This window comes from Pungitius pungitius, chromosome 18 (genome assembly GCF_949316345.1).
Source record: "Pungitius pungitius chromosome 18, fPunPun2.1, whole genome shotgun sequence".
Taxonomy (NCBI): Eukaryota; Metazoa; Chordata; class Actinopteri; order Perciformes; family Gasterosteidae; genus Pungitius; species Pungitius pungitius.
In genome coordinates, this window is record NC_084917.1 from 3,028,625 (window position 1) to 3,043,369 (window position 14,745).

The window sequence follows — 14,745 nt, forward strand, 5'->3', positions numbered from 1 at the left end:
ACCTTTTTCAGTGAACAGGAGAACATTGAGCCTCTTCTCTCTGGCTCGGCGCCTCTGTGCCGTTTATCTGCACATGGAATAATGACACACATCTGTCTTGTTGAAGCCTCTTGCTCTCCAGCTTGGGAGAGGGATCGCAGTCAGGAGAGTTTGCAGCAAGTTGCAACGTTATCTTTCGCAGAAAATGATACCCTTTTGAAGCTTTACCATCTGGGTACAGTTTGCGGTTTAGTCAATGATTGTGTCATTTGTTGCTTTCCCGCTTAATTAATTAGTGATATATTTGAGTTAGTTAGTTGCATTGATCGTTTGTAAGTTGTAATCATTGTCAGAGTAAACCACACCAAATGGAGGCTCAGCTGGAGAGAATATTGCAATGTTTAACTTCATTATTTTTTACTTCCTCGTATTGTGTTCCTCTTGTTTGGTGACGTCACGGCTCTGAAATGAGCGTTCCGAGCCTGCAGCGTTTACTCAGTAAAGGCACGAACCAAAGCCGATTATGACCCGAGGGGGGGGGGGTTTAAGGCTGGGCCAGGTGACCCGGCGATCTCATTGGTCACCGGCCTGTCGGGAAACGTCCAGCAACCAATCGAAGCGCGCCGGGGATTTATCTGTGCTCGTCCGACTCTGAAGACACTGTCCACACAAACAAACCAAAAAGTGCAAACACCTGCTGAGGGAGACGCGTCACTGACCATCACTCGATCGTCCCCGGAGTGCCGCCGCCGCCGCCGCGCGTGCACCGGGACCCCGGCGATGACGCGCGCGGCCGCTCACGCGTCGCAGTGGCCGTTCCAGCGGTGCCACATAGCGGCGGCGTCCGTCCCCGCCTGGCGCTCCGTGCTGCTCGCGTCATGCTTGGTAAGAAGAGGGATCGCACCGTGCAAAGTGTCATCCACAAGTGCGTTGAACTGGCTGAATTGGTATAGATTGGATTGATTCCTACGAGGGGCTCGTTTAGGAGTTAAATAATGAGACACTGGGACTTTGTTGAAGCGACATTTCTTGGCGGAAAAAACGGAAAGGCCTACTGCTGACACACCATGCTGCTGAAACAACTTTATAGCATATTAGGGATTTAAAAACCTGCACCGCCTTCCGGTGTCACTGAGAGCGTGTGGAAGAGTGTCTCAATAGTTAAGTCCTAAACGGCCCCTCATACTGAGAAGCCTTCCGTATGACATTTTATTCATACACACCAGTGAGATTACTCACACATGCATGCACACCTATAACTTACAAAACGTATACATACTAGTATTTGAAACATTTCTACAAATATATGTGAAACACTTGAATATGTATTTCAACTTTTTATATCTTTGTAATCAAATGCATGGATTCAGTCATGAATGTATAAGTGTTCAATAATGTCTACAACCTTTTCATCAGTGCATGCATGAGTGTTTTAAATAGATACTTCACTTGTATGCATGTAAGCATTTCATACTGTGTGAATGTAAGTATATATGCGCATGCACAGCTTAATGGAGCATGTATGGGTAAGTGTGTCAGTAGTGTGTGTGTGTGTGTGTGTGTGTGTGTGTGTGTGAGAGCATTTCAATGGTGAACGTAAGAGTGTTTCATTAGTACGTGTAAGAGTGTCTCACTAGTTGAGTCCTAAACGGCCAGATTTGCAAACAGGGGCCGTTCAGTTGTGTTGGATGAACGTCCAGCCGTCTCCGGCTGCGATGCTGTGTGCGGAGAAGTAGGACGGATTATGGATTGCTCACTGTATCCGAATGCCAGGGCCTCGACTCATTTATCTGTGAGAGACAGCGCCAAATAATAAGAGGATAAATACTGAACCCAATCCAATCCAAACATGGCAATCCTTTCAGAGCCCAGCGCATAATTAAAATGAGATTATACATTTGCCTCATCCAAAAGATTTTTAAAAAAAAGCATAATGTCCAAAAATTCATGACATAATCAATCAAACGTGCTCCTTATTGGTGCCTGTCGCCATGGCAGCACATTGAGATGTGGTTGTTGCACCCACGACCCCCCCCCCCCCCCCCCCCCACCCCCTCCCACAGGTCATGGTCCTGTCCGTGTCCATGTACCCCGGGCTGTGGTCCATCGGGGTCCGCCTGTGCTCAGTCTTCACGGGCAGCTACGTGCACGGCCACCACTCGGTTGTTCTCATCAACAGTCCCAACGCGCAGGCGGCCAAGGACATCGGCAGGTACAGAAGGGCCTCCACCTTTGACGCGTTCATATGCACACACGTAGACATGTCGGGAGCTCTAAAGCTCACGAATGACCGTTTCCTCTTGTGTCTTGTGTTTGTTTGATCCGTTGGAATAAGCCCCATGACATGTGTCGTTTTCACACTTCAGTTAAAAAAAAAACGAGATCCGGCATGTTAATGAGAGAGAAATCTTTGGACGAAGCCAAGCCACCTGTTGCCGCTGCCTCAATTCTCTAAGCTATGCTAAGCTAAGCTAAGCTAACCCCGAAAAGCTGGCTCAAGCTTTGACACGAGAGTGACATCAACCTTCTGGATCCCGCCTGCAAAACGCAACAGCAAAAATTGAAAAATGAAATGAACTCTTCCCCCCCCTCCCCCCCCCCCCCCCCCCCCCGGCAGAGACTTGGAAATGAGTTAAAGTGTTTTTCAAACAATGAGGACTCTTCTATCTGGAGGAGCGACGTGGCGCTGTCAACCCCCAAAGTGGTGCGGCGCCGCGTTCCCACTCTCATCCCCTTTTGTTGGCATTTCAGCAGCATGTAAATGAGCTCCATTTACCGCATGTCAAGACGGGAGGTGGAGGTGCACGGTGCAGGTGCCAGATATGTAAATCCCCTCCTTCAGAGACACCGTCTGGGTGAGGGGGGAGGGCGGGTGGGGGGGGGGGGGGGGGGGGGCGGCTGGGGGCGCGACCGACTCTGTAATAAACTGTAATACCGGCCGCATGCAGCAGTTTGACATTCTTTTCTAAAAGTCCTTCTGTGTGGGCGTTTTGTAAGAGCAACCCGTTCAAATTTTCCATCCAGTCTTTCCATGACCCACCCCCCCCCCCCCTCCGCCCCCCCTCCACACCTCCCCATTCCGCGTCCATCCACGCTCTCCACCATTCTGTCTTTTTCTTGCAGGGCGATCATGGCGAGGCGGCTGGCAGCCAGCGTTAACATCCTCTCCAAGACCTCGACAATGTAAATCAGACCGCCCCCCCCCACACACACACACACACACACACACACACACACTCCCTCACAGTACCGGGCTGGGACACAACGGCTCGCTCAGTCGTTGTGTACCTCGCATTCACATGCAGACACATATGGTCCTCTTTTTTTCCTCTATAGCAAATAGCTGGTTGCCTAGGTAACCACGAGGTGGCTGCGCCGCATCTCGATGCCTCCACCGGTTTCCCCCCCCACCCCCGCTCACCGGACACTGAGCGCGGCAGTTAGCCTTTTCGAAGGCGGTCATACGCGTACACGCGTGGATGAGCTTTCCTGCTAATGCATAAACCGCAACATTGGCGAGAAAATGGAAGAACTCCGAGGAACTGAGTAGAAAAGGAGTTTCCGTTGAATGCAGGTGTATTTTTAGTCTTGGACATTTATTTTGACATTTCAAATATTTAAATTTGGGCTCGTAGTTCGCCGTAATGTTTAAAAGCAGGGAGGCAGTTGTGCGTCTGACGCTGTAAAAGCCTCCCTGGTGCAGTTTGACAGGATTACTCAGAATCACAGCAGCAGTAATAAAGGCTTTAGAAAGAACAGTCACTTATGAAAGCCATTTGGACTTAATTGGTACTTTTCAGTCCATCGTGTACAGCTGCGTTGTGCCGTCCTCACGTCTCCGGGTTCTTTCTGGTCCTTTAGGTACTATTGGAAAGGAGACATCCAGGAGGCCAGTGAAGTGCTGATGGTGAGCTTACTTGAGCACGTTCTTTCGCGTGTCGACAGGAACGCCGAGCTGTGAGAATTGAGGTGTGGCTGTTGTTTCAGCTGGTGAAAACAAAGACCTCCCGGATTCAGCACGTCACGGATTGCGTGAGGTGAGAGGTCGCTGTTATTTCCGATTTCATGCAGTTCTGTTTTACACCTGTGCGTGTGCACGCGTTAACGACGCATCAACGCGTTCACACTGCGCAACTTTTCAAACTGCGAGAGCCTGATCAGTGGCGTTTTGAGGTTTTGCTAAAAGTGTTGAAGCCCTGAGACACACCCCCACCCCCCGCCCCCCCGTCTTTATAGAACTACAGCAGACACCCGGCGTACTTCCTCCGACTCACAAACCACCAAACATTTAAGGCCTGACACCTCTAAAGGACACCAGACCTTTCCCAAGACTCACCGAGAGACAGAAGCAGCTTCTACCGAGAGGCCACCGGGCCTGAAGCCGCTCCGAAATCTTTAGAAAACGCCCTCGTGCAGTGGGGAGATGAGGAAGTCTCATTTCAAGGAAAGGGGAACAATGAATCCAGGAGTTTCCCAACACCACGGTCCGTCCTATCACTCGACACGCAAGGAGAGAAAAAAAAAAAAAAGAAGCAATTCACAGTTTGAACGGTTCGCCTCGGCCCCTCGACGCGTAGACAAGCAGCTCGTGGATCAGTCCTCTATATTAAATTGGCAAAGACGGCTCTTCAGTTTTATGAGTGCGACTAGAAGAAAGGAATCTGTGTTTTATTAGACTTCTTAAACGTCTGCAGGCCAGCCGCCGCCGTATTAAACTTCAATGGTTGACTTTGCTGTCCGTCATCCGTCCTCGCCTCGGGCCGCGAGAATATCGATGATGGGGAAGTTTAACATTCACCACGGCAACCCCCCCCCCCCCCCCCCCCCCCGCAGCCCACACACGATGAGGACTCCATTCCTCCTCATTTTCTTTCACAAACGTGCTCGAGCAGTTAATCACAAAAGTGTATTTCACTCTGAACGGGGATGTCTGTAAAGAGATACCCAACATTTGTCATTTAGAAAAAGAGAATCCAAAGTGAATGCTCCTCCTGCATGATGGCCTCCACAGCGATAATTATGCGGGGGAGGGGGGAGGGGGGGGGCCTTATTTGATGTTGACAACCCTTCCTGTATCGGGAGCCCCGTGACTTCTAAATTATGCAAAGAATGCCTCCTTCTTCGCCCGCAAAACAAAACAAATGAGACGAGCTGTCACTGCGTCCCCCATCAGGTGGCGTTGACCTCGCGCGCCCTGAAAACAAACTCGATTAACACGGAAAAGCAATTCGATCCCATCCAGCCCATCTACACTTCTGACATTGTGCAACATTTGAGATTCTCCTCCACCTGCTGCTGCTGCTGCTGCTGCTGTGTTGTCATTCTGCATCCAGACCCTTCCATTATAGCTATGGGATCAGTTCAGATCTGCACAGAACTCTTATTTATTAAGATATTTAGCTTTGAATCTTGCAATTTTTATATGCATATCAAACCTAAATTTCTTTTTTTGCTGACTTTTCTACATACGTATGCGTAAGTGTATGTGTGCGTCCATCTGTACAAGGTACACCGCGGGGACCCCTGCATCATTCGAAAGGCTGCTTTTCAACTGCTTCATGGAGCAGGAAAAAAAAATGCCCACACGTTTCCTTGTGAGCGTTTTGAGTATTCATGCACCTTGGACACTTTGGATTGCCCCGTTGTTGAAAGGTGCAAAAACAAATACGTTTCTTGTCCAGGACTCTTGTAGTGTTCATCTCTGTGAAAAGAAATCTTCATCTCATCCGACACTTCTGACACTTTAAGGTCCCTCCACCCTTACGCAAACCCAGAGGTCCTCAGCTTCCTGGTGGAGGACGGCAGTCCGCCGTACATGAAGTGGATGGATGAAGCCGTTCCGGAGGACTGATGACCAGTCGGAGACCAGGCCGGTCTCTGCGTGGGCGTCGGCCCAACGAGGAGGCGGAGCCATGCGGGCGGCGCTGATTAGCAGGGCTTCTACGTTTGATTTCAGTCCTTCGAAGGAGCTTTTGAACCACAGTTAGAATTTACTCGATGGACTGGCAGGTGACAGTCTGCATTTTATGACCGGATGCTTCTAACAAAGTCTCTCTTTCGACTCGTCAGTTTTAAGGCAAAGTATATTTATCTGTAGCTGACATGTGTAAACTGACACATGCACAATTCATTTAAATAGAAGACGATGGAGCCATGATGTTACAATCCAACGTGATCCTGTTTAAGAGATAATGGCTTTAGTAAGTGAGTTGAATTAGTGTTTAAATATAACCATCACAAACCTTTACAAAGGAATAAAAAAGGGTTTGGTCCAATACAAGCATTCAAATTAATAAACATAGCACAAAGATGCTGTGACTCACCACTCTGTCAGGCATTTACTGCTTGCACCTTAATGCTACATTCACATTGCTCCATCTCTTTTATAGATAACCCTCTATCCTCTATTTAATCCTGTAATAGCAAGAATCTTCACGTATTTGCATTTGATTGAACAAGCCCTCTCGCTCTGCTTTACTTTCATTTAAGATGGTATCACTTATGTATGCAACACTAAGATGAAAATAGGTTCTGCTTTTTGATGGCATGACTATACAACCCTGATGAATATCGGAATAAAGTAATTGGTACAACAGTCATGTCACTACTGAGGATGAATTAAAAAAATGGATGCGACTGGCTGCACTTGAAGAAGTGATGCTGATCTCAGCACGTCTGCCCTTGAATAAAACATCCCTGATCTCCACAGGACGGGTCTCGCCAAATAAATCTTAAAGAACAAAGCTATTTGTTTATCGGCTTTTGGCTTGAGGGCATCTCCGGTCTTATTATCTGGATTTTCTCTTTCACGAATAAACGTGAGAGTTACAGTACAAGACCGGAGGTTTCCTTCATTGCATTTCAAAAATACTGTAATATACTTTGCCACCGTGCCTTATTTGTGGTGATAGGTCAGCATGCTCTCGGCCTGCAGAAGGCGTTTTCGGCATGAGGCCCCCAACGAAGGAAATGCAGACCCTGTTGAGTCGGGTGTTGTGTCGGTGAAGCCAATATTATCCTCCCTATCGGCACCGGAGATCAGGCCATTTGTTACTTCAATGTGTGATGTAACCATCGTGTGTGTGTGTGTGTGTGTGTGTGTGTGTGTGTGTGTGTGTGTGTGTGTGTGTGTGTGTGTGTGTGTGTGTGTGTGTGTGTGTGTGTGTGTGTGTGTGTGTTTGTGTGTGTGTGTGTGTGTGTGTGTGTGTGCGTGTGTCTGTACATGTCATACTTACGCACAGACGCCTTTGTGAGTACTGAGGGCCGGCTGTGTGACACCAATATTGCAAAAAGTGATTGATGCCATTTGGTTAAATGTCCACTAGATGGGAGTGTTTCATTACACATGAAAACATGACATCGTCAGCAGCCATTGAGATGTGGATCTTACGGTGATAATGCAGGTAGCTTTTTGACAGAAACCATTATAAAAACACAATTCGCTCATTTTCCCGCCACATTTAAATATTTGGCCCCACTAAGATAATAATTTTTGTTATTTATTATATCAAAAATACATTTAACAAATAAGCAATATTTAGTGTCTAGTCGTAGAGGAACCTATTGTATTTCAAGGAATTATTATTATTTCTTATTATTCTCACAAACCGCGGGCCTTTTTGGGGCCTTTATCATATTCAAAAAGTTATTAAATTTGTCTTACGTTTGGGTATAAAGAAATGTCTCTATAGCACCCTCTAGAAATTTAAAAAAGACCACACTAGGTCCTGAATGTCCTGGTTATATGTTGACAGAAAAGGCCTAAGGCCATGAAAATGTTAAAGATAAAGTTTGCAAAGCGGCAACCCTGGCGTTGCTCCACATGATTAACAACCACTGACTTGCGAAGTGTTAGTTTTAACACTGAAGCTATGCATCAGATTTAATCCTCATATCCAATTTAGAATCCTTATCCAACCAGGGTTCACATTAGCATTGAGGGGACAGCATTTAATGTTGCTGTCCATTCACTCCACACTAGCAGCAGCTGCAGCGTTCACCCCTACAGTACATTCTCAAACACATGCTGCTTGAATGGTCTTTTTTAAATAAGGAATAAAAACACGACAGTTATCATTAAGGTGCAAATGTTTGCAAAGAAAGGTCAGATTCCTCCCATCCTCACCGACCTTGTCAGTAACTTCATAAAACTCATTTAAATGATTATACGCCGCCTCTTTGCTACACGCTGCTGTCGCCTCCATGCATTTCTTCTTTTTTTTTATGACGCATGCGCGGTGCGACACTGGTGGCTGGTGTTGCCAGATCGGGTGTTTTTTCCGCTACTTATAAAGGCGCGTTTACGGTGTGTTTTCTATAGAAATCTGGCACCCCATTAAACGACTTGAAAGAACGTGCCGTTCATAGACACCAGAATGAACGAGTTCACAGTAACGTTCATCGGGCATTAATACAGTACGTTCAGTTCACGTTCGCCCCAAATATGAACGCGTTCATGAACTATCGTTCATGAACTATCGTTCAATGAACGCGTTCAGGCACAACACTGAGTGTCCCAACGTGCAAGGAGTAGCGAGGACCCGGCAGCTTTAATTGTATTTGTGTTTTTGAAATGTGAATTATATACCCGGTAATATTTGTAAATTAAGATATCTGCGCAAAATATATGCTTTTCCTGCACATCCTTTCCGCTTGTCTGCATGTCTCAGCTGGGCTTGGGCCCCAATGCGGGTCTATGAAGAAGTTAGCCAATCACTGATCAAGTTAATGAGTGACATTATAATTTTACCGTCCTAATACATTGAGATTTGGGCTTACCCTTCACCGCCCTACGCCGGGGCTCTCGTCAGGGAGTGTCTCCGACGCGCCGTTTAACAACACAACAAGAGCGACCACCGGCAGTGTCCTTCCAAGAAGACCCGACTCGAACACGGTACGAGAAAAGTATTCTAATTCGAACCGCTAACCTTTCGGCTCCCAGCGCACCACGCTACTCCATGCGCCACCACATGATATTTATTGTAGATATTTATAATAGTTACAATATGGTAGTTATATGAATGTTGTTTTATATGTATATAGTTATGTTATAAAGACATACACTGCAAATTGTATTCTATTTGAAATTGTTTAACGTCTTTTTTATCCTTTTAATGACTGTTTTTCTTTTATGTTTCAATATATCAATGTTCTTGTTTGTAAATCTCTGCTTTATGTATTATGGATGTTTTTAATGGTTTTATGTGAAGTACTTAAAATTGCCTTGTTTAAAACTGCTATACAAATACAATTGCCTTGCCTTGCATTATGCAGTGGGCTTATGAAGATATATACCACTTAGTATTATGTTTCATCCCAACATATTGGTATCATTATTAAGGGCAATGTCCAATGAGCACTGGTTGCTGTGAGCACTGGTTGCTGTGCCTGTATTATCAAATTCTCCATGGGCTGCAGGATGATTAAGAATAAGCTGTAAAAAGCAGATGCTGATAACAAGCTCCCACTGAGAAATTCAATAAAAAGAGGAAAGCACACATGCAAGGCAAGGCGGCAATGCTAGTCTTTATGAACTTTGGTGCATGAATGACAAATTGCTGTATGACAATTTACTGTATATTAATTTGTGTTGTGTGTCAATATCTCTTCATTTTTCCATGAATTCTTTTGACCTAATATATTGGGTCTTTTAAAAAAAAATTCAACCTAATATATTGTGACGGGGGCGAAGAAACACACGGCACAAGGGTCACGGTGAGTGCCCCGAAGGGCGGATTTTATTTGAGTGCGTGAGGGATTTTTTCCCTGGTGCTCGCTCCTCTCTCAGTCGCCTTCCCGGGGCGCGGTGCTGCGTGCGTCCGCGGCGTCCGTGGAGTCCAAGGGAACGGAGGGATCGCGGTCACCCACTGCTCTCTGGGGGAAAATAACATAAGACTTGTTACTCGGGTCCTGCGGGACATCTTCCTCCCCCCCGGTGTGTGCCACTGAGGCTTATCAAGCCCGCGCCTGATGGCACGCAGGTGTGGCCGCTCAGCCCGTGATGAGCAGGTGCAGGTGTGTCTGCTCTGTTTCCAGGGCGACGATGACAACGGCTCAGGACCTTGTGTCACATTCCCCCCCCCTAAGCGTCGTCCTATCTTGTGGAGAACCGGGGAGATTGGGGCAGGGTGGGGGGTGGAGCCTGACCGGTCCGCAAACGCTGACCATAACCTTGATAGGCCATCTGCGTTGGCGTTTTCCTTCCCCGCTCGGTGTTGTACCGTGAAGCGGAAATCCTGAAGGGCGAGGAACCACCGCGTCACCCTGGCGTTGGTATCCTTGACCCGGGCCATCCACTGTAGAGGGGCGTGGTCCGTGATCAGGGTGAAGTGGTGGCCGAGGAGGTAGTAGCGGAGCTCCAGGACTGCCCACTTGGCTGCCAACGCCTCTCTTTCGACGGTCGCGTACCGTTGCTCGGCAGGGGTCAGCTTCCGGCTGATATAGACCACCGGGTGTTCCTCGCCGTTGAGGACCTGGGAGAGGACTGCTCCCAACCCGGTATCTGATGCATCCGTCTGTACCAGGAAGGGGCTGTTGAAGTCGGGGGCTCGGAGCACCGGGGCCGACGTGAGGGCTGTTTTTATCCGCCGGAACGAGTTTTCTGTCTCCGGGTTCCACGGAACCTTCTCCGGTTGCCCCTTCCTGGTCAGGTCTGTCAGGGGAGAGGCTAAGGAGGAGAAGTTAGGGATAAAACAGCGGTAGTATCCCGCCAACCCCAAAAAGGCCCGTACCTGTGTCTTTGTAGTGGGCTGCGTTGCCGAGAGGATAGCCGACACCTTCTTCTCCTGGGGCCGGATAAGGCCCCGGCCAACCTGATACCCCAGGTACTTGGCTTCGGCGAGGGCCAGGTGACACTTACGGGGGTTGGCGGTCAGCCCAGCCCGGCGTAGCTCCGACAGAACCTTCCGCAGACGCTCTAGGTGGTCCTCCCAGGTCTCTGAGTGAACAACCACATCGTCCAGATAAGCCGCCGCATAACTTTGGTGAGGCCGCAGGAGGACGTCCATGAGGCGTTGGAAGGTGGCGGGGGCCCCGTGCAGGCCAAAGGGAAGGACCCGGTACTGCCAGTGTCCGCTCGGGGTGGAGAACGCGGTCTTCGGCTTGGCCTGCTCGGTTAATGGGACCTGCCAGTACCCCTTGGTGAGGTCCAGGGTTGAGATGAACCGGGCCCTTCCTAGGCGATCCAACAGCTCATCGACCCGCGGCATCGGGTAGCTGTCGAACTCAGAGACCTCATTTAGGCGGCGAAAGTCGTTGCAAAAACGGAAGGTGCCATCGGGCTTTGGTACCAGGACGATCGGGCTGGACCACGGGCTGCGTGAAGGCTCAATGGTCCCCAACCTCAGCATCTCCTGTACCTCTTCCTCGATAGCGTGTCGTCGAGCCTCCGGGACGCGATAGGGCCGCTGCCGGATGATGACTCCGGGAGCTGTGCGGATATCGTGCTTGAGGACTTGGGTCCGCCCTGGCTGGGAAAAGAACACATCGGTGAACTGACTCACCAGGTGTTGCAGCTCCAATTTTTGGGCCGCCGATAGCTGGGGGTCCATGTCGACAGCCACGGGGGGTAGGTGGGCGAGGGCCGCCAGCTGGGGTCCGGTCCCAACCCAGCGCTTCAGGAGGTTTATGTGGTAGATTTGGTCCTCCTTCCGTCTCCCCGGCTGCCGGACTCGGTAGGTAACCGGGCCCATCTTTTCGGTGACTGTGTAGGGGCCCTGCCAGTTGGCCAGGAACTTGCAGGCGGCGGTGGGGACTAGCACCATGACGTGGTCGCCAGGCTGGAACTCCCGTGGCTGGGCCGCCCGGTTGTAGTGCCGTTGCTGGGATTGTTGGGCCTTGGCCAGGTGTTCCCGGACGAGGGGCATGACCCTGTCGATCCGCTCCCGCATCTCCCGGACATGCTCCACCGTGGTTCGGTGGGGCGCAGGCTGCTGCTCCCAAGCTTCTCTGGCGACGTCGAGTAGACCGCGGGGCTGTCGGCCGAAGAGGAGCTCGAATGGGGTGAAGCCGGTGGAAGCCTGGGGTACTTCTCGGATCCCAAACAGGATGTACGGCAGCATCTTGTCCCAGTCCCGCCTGTCCTCTGCCGCCACTCGACGCAGCATCTGCTTTAGCGTCTGGTTAAACCGCTCAACCAGGCCATCCGTCTGCGGGTGGTACACGGTGGTGCGGAGCCGCTTAATCTGGAGGAGCTTGCAGAGGTCAGCCATCACCCGGGACATAAATGGGGTGCCTTGGTCAGTCAGGATCTGGGAGGGTAGACCGACCCGACTACTCAGCAGGAACAGCTCCTGGGCAATGGCTTTGGCGGTGGCTTTACGGAGGGGGATGGCCTCCGGGTAGCGGGTGGCGTAGTCTAGGATGACCAGGACGTGTTCGTGTCCCCGGGCAGACTTCGGCAGCGGCCCCACCAGGTCCATCCCGATTCGCTCGAAGGGCACCTCGATGATGGGCAGTGGAATCAGTGGGCTCGGGGCCGGGGTGCGTGGCGACGTCAGTTGGCAAGTGGGACAGGCTTGACAGAAGCGCTTGACCTCAGCATCCAGACCCGGCCAGTGGAACCGGTCGCGTATGCGTTGGGCGGTGTTCTGGGCCCCCAGGTGGCCGGCCATGGGGTGCGCATGCGCTAGTTCGATCACTGCCTCCGTCTTTGTCCGGGGGACCACCAGCAGGGTTTTTTCTTCCCCCCTTCGTTGTGCGACACAGAAAAGCAGGCCGTTCTTTATCACGAAGTGGGGCGTGGGGTGAGGTGCCGGTTGGAGTTCCTTCCCATCGGCAACCCTCACCTGGGACCAGCAGTGCTTTAGGCGATCATCCTCATGCTGCTCCCTGGCGAACCCCCCAGCCCCAGACACCTGCTGGAAGAGGTCAAAGTACAGATTAGGGTTATGGTGGGATGACTCACCCTCCCTGGGGCTATCCGAGGCCAGCAGCGCGGGGAGTCGTCTGGGCCTTCTCGGCGTGGGGCGCGGTGGGCGGTTCCGGGCGGGGCTAGCCGGCTGGCTGGTGGTGGCTAGGAGGCGGTCGAAGCCCGGCCAATCTCTCCCTAGCAGGACCGGCACCGGTAGATGCCTGACAATCCCCACTTCCACCGGCCATGCCCCGGGCAGCGCCGCGATGGTGATGCGCCGCGATGGCACCTCCCTGGTATCGCCGTGGATGCAGGTGATGGGCAGGCGGGCTTTGGGTTCGGGTCGAGGAGGAAGGACGGTGGGCCGGACGAGGGTGACTGCGCTGCCCGAGTCCAGGAGGGCGAGGAATGGTCGACCACATATCCTCACTTCCGCCTGCGGGGCCTGTTTCGGAGCCTCCGCGTGCCCGGCACAGTTAGTCAGCCAAGCCCGTCCAGGGGTCGGTGGCGCTTCGGTCGGCATAGATTCGTCCTGCGGGCCAGAAACCGCCGGCTTGCTTACTGGTCGCTGGACGCGTTCTGGCATGCGTTGCTCCCGGGTTTCCCGGCGGGGAAAGAACAGCTCTCTCTCCCCAACCTCCCGGCGTTGGGTGGCCTCCGCCAGCTCGATAGCCTCTACCAACTCGTCGACGTTGGTGGGGTGCCGCATGCCGGCTGCCTGGCGGAGCGGGCGAGGAAGTGCCCGTAACAGGCGATCGACCACCACCCGCTCCGCTACCTGGTGTGCGGTGGGGCCCCCGGCCAGTAGCCAGTGCTGGACCAGGCGTGAGAGGTCCGTGACTTGAGCACGGGCCGGCCGCCGTGTGTTATATGCCCAGTCGTGGAAGAGTTGAGCGGCGCTAAGGGGCGATAACCCCAGTCGCCCCAGGATTTCCTTCTTCAGCTCCTCATATGAGCCGCCCCGCTCCGGGGGAAGCATGAAGTACGCTCGTTGTGCTTCTCCGGTCAGCAACGGCGTCACGATACGCGTCCACTCGTCCCTGGGCCAGGCCTCCCGGGTGGCGATTGCCTCAAACATCTGGAGGAAGGTCTCGACGTCATCCTGCGCAGTCATCTTCGGAATCAGCTGTGCGGCCTGGGCACGGGGATCCGGTGGCGGAGTCCGCGGGGTCGCGCCCAGGCGCAGGGCGGCAAGCTCCCGCTCCGTGTTGCTTTGTCGGGAGGCCATATGCTCGGCGAGTTGTTGCTGGCGCACGCTCACCTCTGTGAGATGTTTGAGTAGGTCCTCCATCTTCCGGGGGTGGACGCCACGGGAGGAAAACAGACGGGGACGTGAATGAACTCACCGTGAATAAAAAAATTAAAAAAACGTCCGGAGCAATCCGAATGGGGTGAAACCCTGGTCGGTGCTTCTTCAGCGCTGTGCCCGCATTCTCCACCAGTGTGACGGGGGCGAAGAAACACACGGCACAAGGGTCACGGTGAGTGCCCCGAAGGGCGGATTTTATTTGAGTGCGTGAGGGATTTTTTCCCTGGTGCTCGCTCCTCTCAGTCGCCTTCCCGGGGCGCGGTGCTGCGTGCGTCCGCGGCGTCCGTGGAGTCCAAGGGAACGGAGGGATCGCGGTCACCCACTGCTCTCTGGGGGAAAATAACATAAGACTTGTTACTCGGGTCCTGCGGGACATCTTCCTCCCCCCCGGTGTGTGCCACTGAGGCTTATCAAGCCCGCGCCTGATGGCACGCAGGTGTGGCCGCTCAGCCCGTGATGAGCAGGTGCAGGTGTGTCTGCTCTGTTTCCAGGGCGACGCTGACAACGGCTCAGGACCTTGTGTCACAATATATATGTTTTGTTTCTATTTTTTTCCGACCAAACCTATTTTGACTTGTTTTTAACATATTTCTCGACATAACATATT

At 51.7% G+C, this 14,745-nt stretch overlaps 1 protein-coding gene across 2 annotated transcripts; it reads left to right on the forward strand.

Moving 5' to 3' along the window:
• The first annotated feature begins 559 nt into the window (after nt 1-559).
• On the forward strand, nt 560-6,694 carry zgc:63972 (protein CutA homolog). 2 transcript variants are annotated; one of them, XM_037485063.2, is made up of 6 exons: nt 560-864; nt 2,043-2,191; nt 3,103-3,162; nt 3,841-3,886; nt 3,967-4,016; nt 5,728-6,694. In XM_037485063.2, exons 1-6 carry the CDS (start codon nt 760-762, stop codon nt 5,828-5,830), a joined length of 513 nt encoding a protein of 170 aa, XP_037340960.2. In that variant the 5' UTR covers nt 560-759; the 3' UTR covers nt 5,831-6,694. The 2 variants fall into 2 exon arrangements, with proteins under 2 accessions (XP_037340960.2, XP_037340961.2); XM_037485064.2 differs by lacking the exon at nt 3,103-3,162.
• The last annotated feature ends 8,051 nt before the right edge of the window (nt 6,695-14,745 follow it).